Genomic DNA, 20,574 nt, shown 5'->3' with positions numbered 1-20,574 from the left:
CGTGCATGTGACCTAGTACCGTAGGCGGGGAAAGTTACGCGTGGGAAAAATTTCGCGATTGTAGTAGCTATAGCGAAACTTTTACGCCGGTTAACTTCTATAGGCTACATGCTTGTATTTGTACAGTAATAAATTAGTATGCAAAATCAGCATCGCGAAACTTTTACGCCGGTATACAAAGTAGAGTGCAATTCGCGAAACTTTTCCCACGCGTAATTTTCCCCGCCTACGGTAATAAGTTTTGCGGGGGTGGAACTTTCGTTGACAGGTTTACAATGGCCGATGTGGAAAACAGCTTGCTTGCACAGGAACAAGTACTAACAGAAAACCGTGACTTTATTGTTAAACATTTGGATGCTGAGGACATAATAGACGAGCTAATTCAGGAGCGTCTAATGGGTAGGAGTGCAGCGCAGCGAGTACAACTGGCTGGCACAAGTAGAGTAGATAAAAACCGGATTATTTGTGAACAACTATCCACCGCTGGACCAGACGCAGTTAACAAGTTCTGCAAGATTTTGAGAAACAACAAAAGACAAATTTTCATAGCTGAACGAATAGAGAAATGTGAGGTGTGAAGCCATACAATTCAATTTTATCCGTGTCTACACTACAGGTCTCCATTCAGCTACTACACAGTATACTAGTGGTCCTCCTACTGTAAAGTCTAGTCCAATAGATGTCATTGTTATTAGCAGGTTACAGTCAAGGTACTGTAAACACTTGTCCACTGATGATACTGACTGGCCACACTCATACATTCGATTGGCTCTGGTAAAAGGAGAAAAAGTGACTAGAGCAGATAAGAACTTGGAGGAGATTACAAGACTGACATTGCAAGGACAAGTTGATGAGATTTTATTAAGAAAGGAAGTACTTGGTGGTCTAAGGGACATCTTCCATTATCAAAACAAACCTTGTCCTCGACTGATCCTAATAATGGGAGCCCCAGGTGAGTAGTACAAAGTATTAGTGGTAGTGATGTAGTATGAGTTGTGTAGGTATAGGCAAGACGACCCTTGCCAATGAGATCTGTGTGAAGTGGGCCAGGGATGGATTTTTAGCAGAAGATTTTGATGTTGTGTTGTTGATCCCACTGAGGTCAGCTCATGAGAGACCTGTTGAAGAAGTGGTGGTTGAGTACCTTGGTGGAGTAGAGGCGTATGAACAGTTAAAGAAATCAGCAGGTGAAAGATGTCTGATAATTTTCGAGGGACTAGATGAGATTTCAGTGGAACGTCAAACAAGTGATGGACTCCTGGTAGGTGTGATCAAAAATTGTACAGTACTGGAACAAGCAACAATACTGATCACGTCAAGACCTCATGCATGTAAAAATGTTAAAGCTGGTCGAACTGTTGAAATTGTCGGGTTCGGTAAAGCTGAAATAAGAGAGTTTGCACAAAAAATGTTCGTAGATTCCCAAACTGTTGAAGACTTTCAAATACATGTCAACAATTATCCACACATTCTTAGCCTTTGTTACATTCCTGTGAATTTGGTAATGATAGTAGATATATTTCAAACCAAAAAGAAGCTTCCATCAACTATAACTAGGTTATATGAATTTTTCATTGTAATGATAATGAGGAGACAAATTGAAAAGGAGAGTGAGAAGAAGCCATCTAGGTCACATGTAGCAGTACCAGTAGCCAACGAGATGAAGTTGTGTCAACTATTGAATGGTATCCCCAAAGAGGCAGTGAGAACAGTGTTTGTTTTGAGTAGATTAGCATATTGTGGCTTCTTTGACTGGTATAGCGGAGCAGGTTTTAGGAGAAAGGACCCAAAAATTATATTTGTGATGAAGGACCTTGTCCAGTGTGGTATTGAGGTGACTGCTGACTGGGATGGGTATGGTCTTTTAAAAGCCACACCCACTCATGACGTACCTGTAGACACTGTTACATACCATTTTGCACACTTTACACTTCAAGAGTTTATGTGTGCACTTTACATGTCAACACTATCTGACCAAGAACAGCAGCGTATACTGAGTGAACACTTTGAAGATTTTCCTAATGTGTTTATTTTCTTGTGTGGTCTAACAAAATTAGTGTCTCCTGTAACAGCACAATTTGTGTTGGAGAAATTGAAGCAAAAGAGTGAGAGTTTACTTGTTCCAAACACTGTTGTTCTTACAGCATTACGTTGTGTGTATGAAAGTGGAGAAACGGATCCACCTCAGTCAGCTACTCCTTTTGAATTGGATTTGAGTTTCACTACTTTGTAGCCATATGACTGTCTTTGTGTCAGCCACACATTATCATGTTATCCAGTGGTGAAGGTGAATATGACAGGGTGCCATATTGGTGACAATGTTGCAGAGATGTTAGGAAAAAATTACAGTGGCCATGTACTACAGGAGTTTGATGTTTGGGGTAATGATCTCACTGTGACTGGAGTGGAACATGTGATGAAGATTGTGATGAAAAGTTAGTCCCACTATTAACTGTTGATATACTGTGTGTTAGTGAATTGACAACACCTCACTGAGCTGTATGTGTTTGTAATGTGTACTGTTATCATTATACAGGTAGTGCCTCATTAAGAATGTTAAATGTTGGTAGAAATCCTATCAGAGATGACGGGATATCATTGATAGTAGAACATCTCCATGGTAACACTACCCTGACTGAACTGGATGTCCGCAATTGTGAATTATCAGCTAAAGGTACTATATAGTGTAAAATGTAGTGTTATACTGTATACAGTGTATATGGAGTATTTGAAGGATGTAAATTTACAAGTGTCAGATGTTGACCTTTTCATGATTTTTACATATGACTCTTAAGTCCAGTTCATGTTACATAAAATATTTAAATTTGCTAAACCACTTCTATCCACAATTCGTAATGTCAACTATTAGTGAAGTGTTAGGGATTTCCCCACATTATGTTGTTTGGTGTATTTATATGGTTTCTTCACCACATAATTAATAATTACTGTATATGGTGAAAATTGACTAATGCAAGTTGTTTACAATCACTACAGGTGTCAGTTGTGTTGGCAGATTTTTGAAGAATTGTAACCTGCAAGTCCTTGGCATTGGAGTAAACTCAATCGGAGATGATGGGATATCAGTGATGATGGATGGACTGCAGTACAACAAGACCCTCACTGAACTGTATGTGTCTGAATGTGGATTTTCAGCTAAAGGTACTATATAGTGTAAATGTAGGATGGTAATGTATACATATACATGGTGGATTGTTTTGAGGATGTAAATTTCCCAAATGTCAGAGTTTCACCCTTACACAACCTTATGACTCCCATGTCCAGCTCACATGAGCTAATGTTGTATGGATCGTTGGTAATTATTGAGAATTTTTAGTTCCATGGAAACATGTCTATCCATGAAATTGATGTTCCTAGGAAATTCCACACATGTACATACAGTAACAAGAGTTGTAGTATTGGAGACTGTTCCACACATTGTATTGTTGTGGCCAATTAATATGGTTTCTTTGCCTTATAAGGTTAACAGATGATTACAGTATATTGTTAAATTTTAACTGTAGCTATTGTTTATGATGACTACAGGTGCCAGTTGTATTGGTGAATTTGTGAAGGAGAATTGTATCCTGAAGGTCCTTAATATGTGGAAGAATCCAATTGGTGATGCTGGTATATCGCAACTAATGGACGGGCTATGCCTTAATACTACACTAACTGAACTGAATGTGGAGAACTGTGGAATATCAGCTAAAGGTACAACATGTAATAGTTGTAACACTGGTGGGAGTGGTTTACCTGATACGTACACACTCACCCTTGGGCCTCATGTGTACATGTCAGACAAAGCACAACCACATGTGTTACAAATAACATGTTTCACTTCATTGAAGTACTGGAAACTACAACACAGTACTGAAGTAGTACATGTGGTACAGTTGATAACACATTGGTGCTTGGTGCCAGAGTGTATATACAGGTATGATCTAATCCATGAGAGAGGTGAAACATTTTTTGTTTGGTGGTACTTTTAAGGAACAGATCTAGATATTTAGACTTGTTTTCCCTCAACTCAGTACACAAAATGCTTAGTATCATTCTTTGTCATAACACAGCTAGCTGGTGTACAACTAGGTCATAACATGGCAAAGAATTATCTCATGAGGTAACATGAGATTTGTACACAGGTCATTCCATACCAAATCAACAAAAAAAAATCCCGACCCCTTTGGATTTTCATGAAATTTGGCATAGACATGGAGTCTGCTAAGAAACTTTCTCACACCAAAATTTGGCCCATTCTATTGATCTCCCTTTAAGATATGACCACTCCAAGTTTATTACAAAATACTACACTGGTTTAATAAAACATAACTTTGTCAGTGATTATCACAAAACCTTTCTGTCTAGATTTTTGGAATGTGTATTAAATTCTCTTTCAAGTGATGTATAATTACTCAAAGGAAAAGGTCAAACCACAAAAATGTCACTTCCTTTGATCTTACTTTTTTCAAAAAAGGATATTTCAATTACTTTCATTTTTTGTTCAAATATTCTTCTAATACCCTTCTTTCGTGACAGTAAGTGTGAAGTTGGGATGGCAAGTAGATCATGAGTTGTGGCTACATACGTAATTTTACATGTTACCGGGGTTATAAGTATGAACACTATTATAACAATACAAACTTTTAAATTAAATTATAGTATGGAATCTCATCAGAACGTGGCCAAGTTGCAATACACATACAGTTGGAGGCATAGTATAGAAGTATCATAAGGTGATTAAACAGAAGTATCAATACTCTCCATTGCTGAAGCCACACCAATATCCCCTATTACTATGTATATTGATGCAGTTATGATAGCAACATAATTTTGGTGCAAACACCATCAGGAGTCCATAATAGAGATTTTATGAACTCTGGATGCCATATAGTGGGAGGGTTTAGTAGTAAATTATCTTATGATACTGTAAGGTTTGTAAGAGAAAGGTTAGACAGAATTGTGGAAACTTTACAATAGGCTTCTATTAAAATAATGAAGTTGGAGGGTTCTGATTTGGTACAGTGACTGTATAGAAAGGCCACCATTTAAGGGCCAACTATAAATTCTCCAAATGAGATACAGTATCTATACAATAATCTACCTGTCAAAAGCAGCCACCTGCCTGAACATGACCGACCCAAAGTTTTGACCTGCTTATATAGGTTCCTCTGTAAATCATTCCTTATTCACCAAATTCTCCACCAAATATTTCCTCCACCAAACTTTTCTGTTATTATGTAGCGTCTGCTGACATGTGCAGATGTCCTACAGAATAACAGAAAGGTTTAGCTGAAGAATTTGGTGAATAAGGAATGATTTACCCTCCAACTTCATAATGTTAATGTGAAGTTTCCACAATTTTGTCAAACCTTTCATAGGATAATTTACTACTAAACCCTCCCACTATATGGCATCCGGAGTTCATAAAATCTCTATTATGGACTCCCGATGGTGTTTGCACCAAAATCATGTTGTTATTATAACTGCATCGATATGCATAACAATAGGGGATATTGGTGTGGCTTTGGAAATGGTGAGTATTGATACTTCTGTTTAATCACCTTATGATACTTCTATACTATGCCTCCAACTGTATGTGTATTGCAACTTGGCCATGTTCTGATGAGATTCCATACTATAATTTAATTTAAAAGTTTGTATTGTTATAATAGTGTTCATACTTATAACCCTGGTAACATGTAAAATTACGTATGTAGCCACAACTCATGATCTACTTGCCATCCCAACTTCAAACTCACTGTCATGAAATAAGGGCATTAGAAGAATATTTGAACAAAAACTGAAAGTAATTGAAATATCCTTTTTGAAAAAAGTAAGATCAAAGGAAAAAGTGACATTTTTGTGGTTTGATCTTTTTCTTTGAGTAATTATAATGCATTATACATCACTTGAAAGAGAATTTAATAAGCATTCCAAAAATCTAAACAGAAAGGTTTTGTGATGATCACTGACAAAGTTATGGCCATTTTATTAAACCAGTGTAGTATTTTGTAATAAACTTGGAGTGGTCATATTTTAAAGGGAGATCAATAGAATGGGCCAAATTTTGGTGTGAGAAAGTTTCTTAGTAGAGTCCATGTCTATGCCAAATTTCATGAAAATCCAAAGGGGTCAGGATTTTTTTTGTTGATTTGGCATGGAATGACCCACACTGAAAATTACCTTTGATCCACCCACACATACAGTGACACCTCACTTAGTGACCACCTCTATAATGAGACCACCTTGTTAGGTACCTTAGTATGTACTTAGTGACCTCCTTCATTATCAATGCCATAATATGTTTTGGTCCTATTGGTGAGGTCTCACTGTATTAAAATGTAGTGTATTGTGTGAATACAAGTTGTAATGTAAGGGATTACCCTGATCATGTGGTACTGTATGGTTTCCTCAGTTGACTATAATCACCAATGAAAACATCAGATACTAGATACTGGTATTAAAATTTCACACATTTGATATGAGACAATTTTTGATGGAGTAGATTATTTTCCAGTACCATAATAATATTATTTGTCTGTATTAAAGCTGGCTTAAATAAATGCCAGGCCCAGTATAATTGTTTCAATGTAATTTTTCTCAAAACAGAATTATACAAGCTAGTTGGGTTTTTGCTCAGTGGGTCACAATTGTTATTGTCTACTGATCACTACAGGTGCTAGGTGTATTGGTGAACTGTTACTAGTGAATGATACACTAGAAGTGCTTTCGATGGGATGGAACAACATTTGTGATGATGGCATCACAGTCATTGCAGGAGCTCTTGGTAAGAGCAGGATCAGGATACTGAGTGTAGACTGTTGTGGTATTACTGGAGCAAAAGAACTAGCCACAGGTTTATCAGTAAATCAAAGCATCAAGAAATTATGGATTGATTATAATCTCATCACTGTTGAGGGAACTCATCTGATACTACAATCAGCTGTGAATAACAGAGTGTGTGAAGAAGTGGTTATAGATGATGAATACAAGAAAGACAATGAAGTACAAAAGATGATGAATATCCTGGAAACCAGACAAAAGGTAGACACTGGTATAGCATGATGTATAACTGTTGTCATGGTTACTAGGCCAAAAGGGATAACAACTCTAGATCTACTGATGATGGAGAAGACAAGGAGTTAGTACATGTGGTTGACTCTAAGTCAAGATCTACTATTGTGTAGTACAGTGATCATCAAGGGGTGGGTGTTGATCATTAGTAATAATGTGTTATTATGATCATGGTAACAACAGGTTACTATGGTAACCACAAATCATTGTAACCAACCACACCCTTCTGGATCAGGTGAGCCACTTTTATGTTGTTGTACAGCTACATTATACCCTGTTTTCTAATTACATTAGGAAAATATTACAAGATTTTGCAACATTAACTTTTTGTAACGACAGTAATAATTGTTTAGTGTATAAGAGTGTACAAATTTTACATTACTCAATTAAATTACAATATCTTGTCAATTCACGTGTATAGTTAATTGGGATGCTGAACACTTTTACCACTGGAGCTCTTGATCACATGATCCATTCAGTCACAACTTCACATAACCTGACAACAAGTTTAATTACACAACACATCACACAAACATCATCCTACCTTCTCACATGACTCCAGATAATTCAGACAAGAACCATGTACGCACTTAGTTCCACATCTTCATGGTAGAAAATTTCATCCTACCTTCTCACATGACTCCAGCTCTAACTTTAACACTTAGAATGATGCTTGGTTGCATAATTTTACGTCATAGGCTTATGACGCATGACCAACCTAACATTGTATTTCCATGACTACAGTGAAACCTTATTAATAGGGTCACCTGTGGGACCAAAATGTTAACTAAAGACTAGAACGCACTCGGATTACATTATATACAGAACACATCTACACAACATTAATGTCACAACTGAGATACTACCATTGGCAAGATTTCTGTAAAGGTGAGTAGTAATACTAGTAGATAACCATTCTATAGAACATTTTAACCATCTGATGTCAGAGCAAACCCCATAAGTATTTCCAATTTATGTTACTACACAAATGTATGATACAACAAAAGTTTACATGTCTCTTAATCTAGTAAAGGATAATTTGCCAATGGATCTATATCTAGATTTTGTATTAACATTTTGTACCATCGTTAGCTGCAAGAGTAAGACTTTCCGGCAATGTGTCTTCCCATACAATGGTACACTTCCTGGAATGTGAGTTTGTGCCTTGTTTTATTAAAAAATCATCACTTCCTTTTGGTGTAATCTCGTGCTACATGATTTGCTCTTGTTTTGCTTGACTTCACTACATCCCCAGGCTGCTTGTTTGTATGCTGGATATGTAGATCTTCCAAGCAAATAGCAATGCTCTTCCTTCCTTGAATAGACACCCCAGTTCTAAAACTCTGCATCACCTAGTTGGGGTGGGATAGACACACATATGCTTGAACACAGTTTCCATGTACTTACCACATGTAGTATTCCATTATTTGCCTTTGTCATCACTGCCCATTCCACTGCCTCCTCTACTGTGCTAAGTACTATTATTTTTCAGGGTTTTCGTCTTGATCTTGCAAAGGTTTTCGGGGTTCTTCCTGATCTTGCAAATTTCTCCCAAACCTTCTTAGGGTTTACAAACGGTGAAACTCTTCCTCTCAAGTTCCTCCCTTAAGTAACTAAGTTGCTCTCATCAGCCAACTATATAAAAATTGTATGGTATAACCAACTGAAGAAGCATCAATTTAATTATTTATATATATACAACATATAGTACTATATAATGCATGTACCTTTTCAGCAAAATAAAATATCCAGTAATTAACTTGGAATCGACTTTGGGCAGCCTGTCCATAGTAAGGCCTGAGCATATGCCTTTTCTTTCTTCACTTTTTACCAACAGTAGAGGAAGCATTTTTACATGTTGTCGCCATGTCATTGAATGCAGAGGTCTCTTTTTCATCACTTGGCCACACAGCTGGCTTCTCAAATGGGATGAGTAGTGTCCTTGAGTTGTACCTACACATAAAAGCTGAAATGAAAGCAGTGCTGTGTAGTGTCTTATGAAGTGTGCTAGTCCTCGATGTCAGAAGTTACGTTTGGTGTAAAAATTTAAGTGATGACATGTACAACAAACAAGTACGTACATAAAAAAATTGGAATTTTCAACTAGAGTAGGGACCATAGCACATCGATAAAAAGTACTGAAACAAGTTGGAGTATAGTGCTCGATATTAAATCACAGTAAAACAATAAGAAGTGTTATACCCCAACTGTGTTCAAGATACATTTTTGTGTACATGTTATTAACATTTTTTGCAAAATAAAATTATAACAGGTGAACCCACACATACTGCATTAAAATAAAAGAAAGAAATAGTGCAGCGTGCCCCAGTTATCAATTATAAGTATCCATTACAATTCGCTATGTTCAACCCGTTTCACAGAATTACGAATCAAGAACTGTTTGAAAAGCACTTCAGCAATCAAAGTAGCCACTCTGAAAAATTCGGATGACTTCTGTCATGAAGGGAAGCCATCATGTGCTACTGTCAAATCGACACCTTTCACTGTCTACAAAGACGAAGGTAGACACAAAGGAGGACACTGGTAAGTCCATGAAGAATGTACTGTACATACTTCAGGTTGCCAAAAAGCACGTGTCTGGCTGAAGCGATGTCAAACAGTGAAAAATCAAGCCTGTAGCCTTAGCTGTTATCGAGTTACATTTGTCTGAAGGTATCGGTCAGTCAGTCACTAGAAAATTCCATTTAATAATGTTAAAGAAAAAAAATTCATAGCAACTTGTTGAAATCATTTCAGATTAATCTCAAGACTTGTTTGGGCTTAGTTTTACCTAACCAATACTGCCTCATCATCATCAGGGAAAAGTGAGGGTGGTTCTTGGGTGATATTCTTTCATGGGCCACAACCATACCATTGTGGCCCATACTGTATGATTCTAAAATGACAGAACATTATAAGAGGTGGCCACTAAGTGAGGTTTTACTACACAATTTACTGGCACCTAATAGCTGGCACATGGTTGGTCTCCAGTACTCAGTTCCATTCACACTCATCTTGGCTCTGAGTTTGTTAACCTCCATCAATAGTCATCTGAAAGTCAATGGACTACATAAGTAGAGTGGCTAAGCAAAAAATCCTTCATTTTTTTGATAAAAGCACCAAACTTTGTACAGTATTGAATCTGTAAGACAAACAAGGGATGATAGTATCCAAACACTGATCCAAGGAGGTGTCTGTTTATTGAGTTGTGCCTGTACTTTTTACAATGAAACATTTGAAGTGTTCAATTTTTTTTTTTTTTTTATTTAAATTTTTTTTTATATTCTTTTACAGTATCAAATACAGTGCGTACAACAAATACATGATCGCTACATACAAAAATACATACATAACAGTCAAGTGTTAGTAACATGTAGCTGAATTGATTGAACCTGTAAATGAAATACATTCATGCTATGCTGTTTCAGCAAAAACAGCATATTAGTCTGGCAGACACATACACTGTAATACAAGAAGTAAAGCCTCATCCATCATGTAATATGACATCACTACCCAGAGAATACTGGCACATTTGGCTGACCTGTTATCCTACTGGATTTAACCTTAATAAATAAGCTTGCTGTCATGCACAAAAGAGCTGCAACTTTTGAAGTATCCGTCTTATGGCTTTGCAATTTATGTCATACTTGTGAATGTGTTTTACCATGTGAGGCCAAAACTAGCCGAGTGAATAACCTATCAGTGATGAAACATGCAAACACTCTAACACACTTTTATAACATAACTTGATGGTGGTTGCTTTTATCACCTTACAACAAATTCCATTTGTTAAATTTTCTATCAGGCCATATAATTCAAGTGAGTAAACCACAATCGAATTAAACACATGGCAAGAATTTTGAAAAACGACTTACTGTTCATTGCTTCACAACAAGTAAGCCGGTGTAGTTAGTTTTATTTCTTCTCCACGTAGCCCAGTGACTCAAAATTCATTCCATGACTTCTTTGTTGGGATAAACTATAAAGAGTTGTCAATCTTAAGTCGCATAGGTTTTTTTTTAAAAGCACGTAAAATGCATAAATATTACAAGTAACACATGCTTAAAGAATGGCTGATACACAGCCAGCACAGACAAGCTTGTCTGATGTCATTAACTGAAAACCTTATGTCACTGGAAAATTTATTGATTGGGCTACTTAGACAAGCATAAATAATGGATGTAACAACAATTGCTCACTTGTCATGACGCCACGGAAAATGGTGATTGCATTTCCTGTTACTTCACACACATCACGTCAAACCATTTATAAAAAAATGTTTGACTCACATGAGTTTTACATAGCGTGATTCGTCATTGAATGGCACTGTTCATCTCTTGTTCCACTACTTTTCATTGCTTGGATTCCTATTTCATTTTTAATATACTAGTTTGTTTAGTTTTTTTTTGTTAAGGCACACAGCAAGATATAAACATGTGACTGTTTTTTTAGGGAGACTGCTGTGTTAGAGTATCTCGAGTCAGCCTGCAAAGATGTGTGCTTGCCCCAAAAAGGGGTGTGGTCATCGTGGTTTTGATGGATTCATAGTATTAGACTAGAGAATCTCCAATCCGAGCTAGAATCAGCTTACCAACTTGAATTTTGTGGCAGCTATTATGCTGCTTAAAGAAAGTGTTGATATGGAAACTTAACGCCTCGGTATGGCTTTGTTGGATGAAGAAGAAGACAAGCAGCCTGACTGAAGATAAAAGAAAAGACAAGGCGCACACTCATTGGAATCCCAAAAGGCACATCCCACCAGTCAGTTTGTTGTTGTGGCGTAAAATGGTGACCGTGCGCTGCTTCGTTTGGGCTCTAGGCTTGCAACTGCGGTCAGTGAGTGAGTGAGTGAGGCAGTGAGACGAAATTTCAAGTTTCGACGATTTAAAAAAAATTATATATCCTAAGCATTTCCTTGTTTTTAACGCTACATTTGATGCTAGATGGACTAATATTATTCCGTAAAAGTGATTTTCGTAGCGTAAGAAGTTTCTAAGCTGGTTTTTCAAAGGTGATACTTTTGGAGGCGCGTGTCATTTCAGGGGGATTCCTACTTAGTACGGTAATAAGAAGAAAGGTGAAGTCAGCACATCTAGTTGTTAATTTGAAGGAAGTTCCAAAGCATGGTGACACATATAAGGGTTCCTGTTAACAGACAACAGAGGAGTTGTATGTCCTAATTAAACACACTTACAGCGACTGTGATAGTTGGTGAATTACATGTAATGAAATGGCGTCTAAGGTTTAGACTTACTGTATCTAAAAATGAAGTGTTTCTGTAAGAAAGGCTTTAGGATACATATGGATATACAAGTTTTAAATGAGATCACAAAGTGAATGATGCACACCAACCACCACTGAAAAGATGGTAATAAGTACTAATACCTGTGATAACCACGACTGTAGGCTTGTACAATATAACCATTACTGTGGTATCACTGTTGTGTAAGACTTTGCTGTCACCAATATCATACAGTACGATAGTACTGTATATTAGGGACATCGAAGGTGTGGGGCGATCCGTGATATAAGATAACCCAAAAACCTACCACGATTTTTCCTCACAACGACATGACAGTATTGGCTGGGTAAAACCAAGCCCAAAAGTGTCTTCAGATCGACCCGAAACGTTTGTGTCAAGTTGCTACAGAATTTAGAAAAAAATATTCAACAGAATTTTGTACTGCCTGCCTGCCTGATACCTTCAGTCAAACGTAGCGGAAAAGTGGCTACAGCTACAGCCCTAATTTTTTTCGCAGAAACGTTTCTAGTTCGCTTAAGAAAAAACCTTTGGTATATTGATAAGCATACAAAGCTTGCGCTATCGTCTTACTTTTATCCTTCTTTACCATGGCCATCAGTCAAGGTTCTACCGCTGAGTGTTAATAGACTACAGTACGGCTTCCATACCAGTGTATAATGTATCAAACTATTCGAATACACGTGGTCGCCGGTTGCACCAAAAACACACGCGTAGCTACGTGACTCGCTGTTGATATCGATCAGAGAGAGCAACTCATGGCAACTATATAGCAATGTGTAAGTAAATAAATACAGTTTATTTAGTAACAATGTCAAACTAAGTCAGGTCATCCAGGTCCCGCTGCTTTACAAATTATTCGGGTCTGATGGTACAGACCCCACGTGCTAAATTAAATGTGGACGTGTTACTACACATCATAGCGTAGCTCTGCTTCTTTCGTGAGCCATGCCCACTTACGTAAATTACTGTCTGTAGACATATGGTCGCCACGCCCATTCATCAGTCCGTAGGTATGCACAAATCCACGTCCATTATTGTCTGCAGTCTTATGTAGAGCCACGTCCACTGATCAGTTGTTATTGTACGAGTCATAATCTAGTATAATAGTGCTGTGAGTAACTCAGCAGATATTTAGTGGTCATGAGCTTGCAAACTTCACAAACAAGTATAAGAAAAAATTTGGAATTTTAAATTAGATTAGGGACAGTGTATAATGCTGCAATAAAAAGTACTGAAACAAGCTGGATCGGAGTAGTACTAATGTCCAAATACTGTAAAACAATAAGAAGTGAATATCCCTACTGTGCAGTTTCTTATACTTGTACACTAACATACTGTAATATTATAGTGGTAATACATGTAAAGTGTAGCCGGCGGTGATAATAATTGAACTCTACTTCATGTCTTTGTGACTGTTTCTGTACCATATGGCAGATTATTGATTATTGTTTACTAAAATTCAACCTTGGGATAAGATAATTATAGATAGCCATTTATTGTAAAATTCCCCATACTAAAACAACCCGCTATTCTTTCAATATATCGTTTGATGCATCAATCACTACTTCACAATCATGCCCCATATCTCCAGTTATTGCTCACCTTAGCAGCTCTGGTGATCTTTGTGTGTTCCTCTCTCAGTTTTGTGGTTGCTGCTAGTCAGTCACCATGGTTACCGAGACATGATGACAATTGCTCCAGTAAATTCTCCAAGTCATCAAGTACCTGCAGAAGAAGTGGACATCATCCAGAGAGGAAAAATGATGAAAAAGTTAACCAACTTGTTTTGCACCTTTCTCGCAGGTGTAAATCTGCTTCAGCTGGCCTTGTCGTACCTTCCTAGCCTCTGTTAGCTGCTCTACTCTTCTTTTCGTCCTCTACTTTGTCCAAACAGTGTCTCACATGACGTGACCCTTTCCTAATAGTTAGTAAGTAAATAGTTCATCTAGCTTTCTTACAATAATAGGATTAATCTCCACCATTTGTGTGTGTAAAAAAAGGTGATCACAAGATTGTAGCTTACAACTGTTGAAGTCAATTTTTGGTATCTAGGGTGTGTTTCAAGACCAACCAAAACGTTAGAAAACAATTAACTTTTAGAAAATCAAACTTGAAACAAGATTTATACCCTGCCTTATAAGGGATGTGCTAGAATATGAAGGGAGTATTTGTGTACTTCATGACACAAATAATAGAAAGCCAAAGACACTAATTTATCAGTAATGGTTGTGACCTCTTACAGAAATCTTTTAAAAAGTGACAAATAGTTTTTAATTGGTTTAATTTAGAACAAATTACCCTACAACAGTCAGGTAGTCACCCCTAGTCATACCAAACCATCCTGTGTGCATGCTTAACATTTACAGTTGATGCTAGGTAGGTAGGTGGACATATTAAGCAGGTCAGCGGCTACTCTAGGCAGGTAACTTTTGTACAGAAATGACACGATTCAAACTTTCTGCTTAGATGGGTGACCTTATTAGCAGTAATTATGGTTTATCGGCTATATGCCTTTTTACAAAACTTGAGGTGACATTACTAAGCACATAAAAATTCAAAATCTTCACTAATTAATTAGCCAATCACATACTTGTATTCTGGTAGGTGTGGCTTTTGCAGTTCAGATTGCTGGTGCATCATTTCCAACAGGCCTCGTCCCTCCTGGATCACCTGACCTCCACTCTCTTTTAGGTTGTCCATTTGTTGTTGATCCTGTGTTTCCATGGTATCATCAAAGGGCGCGGCATCCCCTCCTTCATCGCTTCCTCTTAACAGAATTCATAATCTTGTCTCCACTGTTGTTAGGTTAGAAGCAATATGTGAAAATGATTTTTGTGAGTGTATGTATTGTGTGTATGTGTGTGTGTGTGTTGCATCTACTACACTGTATATGTACTACTACACATGATGATATGCATACATGCCACTACTACATGTATGCACATACCTTCTCCAAGTGCCGATGGAAGGCCATGGAAAGACGTAGGATATTCCCTCTCTCTCTTAACTGAGCCTCAAAGAATGTGTACCGATTGGTCAGTTTAGTCACAAATTGTCTCATGTCAGTGGACGCAAAATGATTGTTACCACAAAGCTTATCCACCATCATCCTCAACTGAGTTAAGTTATCATAGAGAGGACATTTTATAATCAGCACATTTGATTGTGGGAAGAATATATCACACTTGTGCTTTAGACTCTAATTTCTACTGTTTCCATAGTACATTGACAGGTGTTAGGTTTTCGCTAATGTCTTGTTTGCTTGACAATGATTCCATACTGCATCCCTTCAGCCAGTTTTTAACCTGCACAGAACACCACTTATATCAAACTGTATAATATACAGTGGGACCTGTATTATATGGACACCTTGGGACCAACCAACTTTTCATCAAGATTTTCCAGGTCAGTTTATGTACTAAGGGATACTTCGGGACCTTAACTGAGTGTCTGGATTATGTGTAGGAGTCCTCAAGTGTCCACACTAACAGGTTTCACTGCAGCTACCAAATACACGAGCTTACCTTAAATACTGCTCGCTCAAAATTTTTTAGTTGTAGATTTTATTTCAACTGGATCTTCCAGCTATGCCATACTTCCTTGATCTGTCATTGCTGACACTGCAGAGCTTCTAACATTTGTCTGCAAATATCAGCCACACCCACTATAATCATGCAACCTTATTGGTTAAATACTATACTACCTGACAGTTGCTGTGGCATTGATTTTATCAGGTGTGATACTTGATGTCCCTAAATCATCTGATTTACGCTCAATTGAGCCAATCAGATCTCTTCCCTCTTTAGTACATCTTGAGCTCCTCCTCTAGGTTGTCATAGTGATGTAGCACCTGCTCTGTCCCTTCAACAGTGTGCTCCTTCATCAGGTAATGCTCCATGTGGATCATGTGATCCAGTAGTGACTCCACCTCCATAATGAACTGCTCCAGATTCTGTGACATCAAATGACATCATAACATTACAGCACAATTGTAACACAATGCTGTACTTTTAATTACTACACACATACAGACAGATTATACTTTTACCCTCAAACTACAGAATCAAGAGATAACACATGCTGGTATAACCTCAAATATTTATGCTTAAATTGTTGACTTTGTAAAATTCCCATCCATGCACTACAAGAGTAACTACAAGAGTAACTACAGGTGACTGGTGCTCGTGATAAAGATATTCATGATGGTAATCAATTCAAAAACAAAATCACAGTTTGTGAAATGTTCTATTCTCTCAAGTTAGTTGAAGAATGTCATTGAATTCATGTCCAATGATAAGCTTCATTACCTCAGCTTTCTTTTATGAGGTGGCAAGTGTAACTATTTCATAATTGCTGCTTTGCATTGCAAATTCTGTTTACATGTACCTAGAACAATGTTTGGCTACGTAATTTTACATCATAGGCTTATGACATGTGACCAACCTCCTCAGCTACTGTACAATGACATGATCAGCAGTATAGATGACCACCATAACAAAATAATTATATATGACATCACATGACATCATCACACTTTGTACCTTCCACAATGCCACACCAACATATACAACACTCAGAAAGACATTACAATAAAAATTTATGACCTGTCCATACACTCCCTTCTAGCTGACTACAAGCTGAAGCACGTACCCACAAGTAATTAAGCCTTAAGGTGTACTACTCATTGTACTCAGTAGGGATTACAATAACATACTTTTCTAACCAGACCAGAAACCATCTTCACAATAAGTATTAGCTGGGACATTCAAGTCATTTGATTTCAGCTCCATTGAAGTCTTTTCTTACAGATCAGATCGTTGTTTTTCATGTGCAACATGTGAATAGATGGAACATCACTTGTCCATGCTTTCCTGGCAGGACTATTGCATTCTGTACTTCCAATCAACCCAGATACAACAAAACATCATCTCTTCAGTTAGTTAAATCTGTCAGGCACATAAGATATGAAGGGAAAAGAGTAATAGTGCTCACCAATTAGACATAAATTATTGAATTGTTCCATTCTTGGCTAAGAGCTGGTTGTCATGGACACCTGTCCTCTGGCCAGTGGTGTGACCATCTCTTAACTTTGTAGAGATGTTATCAATCTTATCAAATATGATAATTTATAGTCCACTAGCTGACACATCTTAGTTTGTTCCTCTACTACCTCCTTGAACAGTTTCCTAGAGTGACCATTACCACCTTATACAATGATCAACACAAGCTACAAAGTGTACTTGTGTGTGTGTGTAAGTGGCTAGAGCATTGGCCTGGTATAAATCAAAAGATCATACATACATCACCAAGTAACTTAAAGGAGTGTGTACGTATTGCCACAGACAGTATATTTTCCATATTATACCATCTGTGGGTAGACTGGTATTGCATGAAGTGACTAAGTAGTGTAGTACATCACGTGACACGTAGCATTTTAAAACCCATTGTCAACAACTCACTTTTGCTGTGCTCCATATTTCACAAGCTTCAGCTTCTACAACTCGTGCTGTTCTCAGAGTCGGGATAGATCGTTTCGAGCACCACGTTTGATTCTAGCGCAAGGGCTTATCACCAGTAGTCTCGTGCCCAGCCGGGCTCGCGCTACTGCGCAAATGTGTTTGCGCATTAGCGCGAGCCCGGCTGGGCACGAGACTATATCACCAGCTGAAGATATGCGACTCTAATTATTTCGTGCAACCATGCCAAGCTCGAACTAGCAAGGGGGTGTCACGTCGGCTCACGCTGTAGGTAGATCTGCGACCGCGGTCAAAGTCTTGACCGGGGAAAATTTCACCTTGACCCTTGACTTGCAGCATTTATCGTCTTTGACCTGTGACTTGAGCATTTCTTGTCGAACTTTTAACCTACACTTATTTCTCTATTTTCCTATACGCACCTGCGCTTGTAACCTAGTATAATATTTTCTTAGTGCGTGCTACCAGCAGCTGGGAGAGAAAAATCATTATAATTACGGCGAAATGCCTGTTGGAGCTTTAAAACATCTTCTTAGAGATCCTTACCTCTTGTGAGTTACGTATAATCCCGTAAACTTGATAATAGCTACGTATAGTTTCGATTGTGGGTTTCGAACCTTCCGTATCGTCTTGACCCTTGACCTACTGTAAGAGCTATTTAGTGGCCTTGACCGTTGACTTAGAGTTTGACCGCGGTCGCAGATCTACCTACAGCAAGAACCTGAGTGACACCCCCTTGAACTAGGGAGTCGTATGTATATCGTACAAGTACAAAGAAGGTCGTATACTGGACAAGGAGCAAAAGGTGATATATACTTGTATTGTGTCTTATGTGTAACTCAGAGGAAGTTTGCTTGTTCATGCATGGTATAGTTCTGTTCATGCACAACTAACACATGCAGGCCTGCCAACCTAGGAAACAGAAAAACCTTGAGACTTGGTCTTGACATCCAGAATTGACTGCTGTATCTGCATATTATTATAGGCAGACACAGCAAGTTGTAACAGACCCCATGCCCATACAATGGGCAGGAGGCCACCTTTACCATGCAACACATATACACATGCCCATCTTCATATGGACATCAATATAGCGTTTAAAACATGTTGTGTATCACTAATCTATGCATAGAATAGCTAGACTTCCAGTAAATGTGTGCATAAGTCTTAAGTCACTAGCTAAATTTACTTCCTCGGAAGCCACTGTGTTGAAAAACAGTTACTCTTTTATTGTAACACGTGACTGTACTATGGAACATTCTTGATATAAGCCACTAAGTGCTTACAATATCACGTGCTTACAATATCACGTGATCACTTAGAGATGTATCAATTTCTTCCTAGAGACTGAAAGCAAATAAAATACTAACCAAACACATAGTACATACCATTTGTATAGGCTACAAATCCAGGAAAGAAGGTGATCTTGTGTGACGTACAAACCAAGCGCTTCAGGGTTGGTATTCTGATCAGAGTTCTGACCCTTAAATGAACTCCAGATCTTGCTTCAAGTACTCTCCAATTGAATATAAGGCTAAAGACGAATCCTTGCCACAATTCCCGCCTTTATAATCACATGATCTTGCCTCTATTATTAGTTGTACCACAATTACATACCCGGAGAAATCCCCCAAGAACTGGAAAGGCTAGGAAAAAGGGTGTTCTGAGAGCTTTGACTCTGGCCTGAACTTGAAAGTGAAAGAAATCATGAGTTTTATGGTGATGGCCCATGACAATTGGTAGGCTTAACTAAAAACCTGTGAGTTCAGAGCTACCGCTTGTGAGACCTTGAGCTTGGTAGTGAAATCATGAGTCTCACGGTAAATCTGTGAGGGTTGGCAGGCCTGTCCTTGTCTTTCCATGAGTGCATACCTCGTGCATGTAATTGTGTGCCCTAAGTTTTAATTTATGGTAGCTATAGTTACAGGCCACAATATGGTTTGATTTGCTTAGTACTGTTGTTCCTACATATAAAGTCATTAATGGAGAATTATAGCACCGTCACTGTGAGGAAAGAATTTGTGGGAACAAACTCTGGAAGCTTCAGCTGACTTGTGTTCTCTACATCAGGAGACATGGGTACCTCAATCATCACTGGCTTACAATTGTCCTACCTCTTGTCTTACAAGTGGAAGATGCTTTATGTAAAGTAATGAATTGAACTGGCTTTGTTGTTGTCTTATTGCACTCTGCCATCATGTACATAAGAGGTTCTTGTTTCTTCTCCGGTCATCCCTGCAAGAAGTGACTGTTATGATAAAAGGACATACAACAAAACAAAACAACATGAAAATAAACATTAATTATCTAAGAGTTCAACACGATCTCGGGGTTTAGACAGCCTCAAGGTGTCCCTCCTATAGGTCGCCCTGCAAGGGTCATTTTCCAGACCTGGCACTGAAGGAGAGGAATGCCTTGGGATGTCTAAACCCCTTTCTGTTCTTTGTTCTGTAGGTCCTGTTTTACAGTTCTGGAGGTAGCGTAATAGAACACTTTATAGTGTGTGGTGGATGGGAGTACCATAGGATCAGTTTTCTCTCTATAAAAGAAAAAAAAATAGAGAACTATAATGTGTAGTCTCCTATAGCTGGTAACATTGAATTGTTTTGTGTGTGTGGATGGTCTGGTGAATGTCCAGCAACTGACAGATTCTGGGTAGCTCTATTATGTGGATGTGGTTGGTTTTTTAAGATACAACAAAAATGTTTGTTTATTGGTGAGAACTACATATGATAGCTTTTAAAATAGTGGAACAATGTGCCT

The 20,574-nt window shown here is 38.0% G+C and overlaps 2 protein-coding genes across 15 annotated transcripts in view; one reads left to right on the top strand and one right to left on the bottom strand.

Moving 5' to 3' along the window:
• The first annotated feature begins 235 nt into the window (after positions 1-235).
• The window catches only part of LOC136241002 (uncharacterized), a 48,706-nt gene continuing 28,367 nt past the window's right edge, over positions 236-20,574 (top strand). The window contains exons 1-11 of one of the 9 annotated variants that reach the window (XR_010694078.1): positions 236-567; positions 617-952; positions 1,002-1,261; positions 2,234-2,435; positions 2,537-2,674; positions 2,995-3,159; positions 3,544-3,711; positions 6,677-7,044; positions 7,092-7,205; positions 7,258-7,309; positions 7,369-7,467. Coding sequence is in view for 2 of the 9 variants with exons in the window: in XM_066032099.1 (XP_065888171.1) it covers positions 276-567; positions 617-952; positions 1,002-1,261; positions 2,234-2,435; positions 2,537-2,674; positions 2,995-3,159; positions 3,544-3,711; positions 6,677-7,044; positions 7,092-7,187 (2,025 nt within the window). In the remaining 7 variants the exon portion in view is untranslated. Of the gene's footprint in view, positions 568-616; positions 953-1,001; positions 1,262-2,233; positions 2,436-2,536; positions 2,675-2,994; positions 3,160-3,543; positions 3,712-6,676; positions 7,045-7,091; positions 7,206-7,257; positions 7,310-7,368; positions 7,468-18,089; positions 18,617-20,574 lie in introns of those variants that run through there. The other 8 variants (XR_010694079.1, XM_066032099.1, XM_066032100.1 and 5 more) reach the window with 8 other exon arrangements.
• LOC136241013 (SEC14 domain and spectrin repeat-containing protein 1-like) overlaps positions 7,390-20,574 on the bottom strand; it is a 105,968-nt gene continuing 92,783 nt past the window's right edge. For 2 of the 6 annotated variants that reach the window (XM_066032142.1, XM_066032133.1), the window contains 11 exons: positions 16,041-16,289; positions 15,862-15,979; positions 15,285-15,642; positions 14,928-15,132; positions 14,119-14,255; positions 13,940-14,062; positions 8,802-9,027; positions 8,482-8,709; positions 8,158-8,426; positions 7,619-7,841; positions 7,390-7,570 (listed from right to left, as the gene is read on the bottom strand). The gene's annotated coding sequence lies outside the window, so the exon portion shown is untranslated. Of the gene's footprint in view, positions 7,571-7,618; positions 7,842-8,157; positions 8,427-8,481; positions 8,710-8,801; positions 9,028-10,949; positions 11,054-13,506; positions 13,609-13,939; positions 14,063-14,118; positions 14,256-14,927; positions 15,133-15,284; positions 15,643-15,861; positions 15,980-16,040; positions 16,290-20,574 lie in introns of those variants that run through there. The other 4 variants (XM_066032134.1, XM_066032136.1, XM_066032137.1 and 1 more) reach the window with 4 other exon arrangements.

The sequence above is a fragment of the Dysidea avara genome, chromosome 12, assembly GCF_963678975.1.
Source record: "Dysidea avara chromosome 12, odDysAvar1.4, whole genome shotgun sequence".
In the NCBI taxonomy this organism is placed as follows: Eukaryota; Metazoa; Porifera; class Demospongiae; order Dictyoceratida; family Dysideidae; genus Dysidea; species Dysidea avara.
This window is presented reverse-complemented; position numbering and strand designations above follow the sequence as displayed.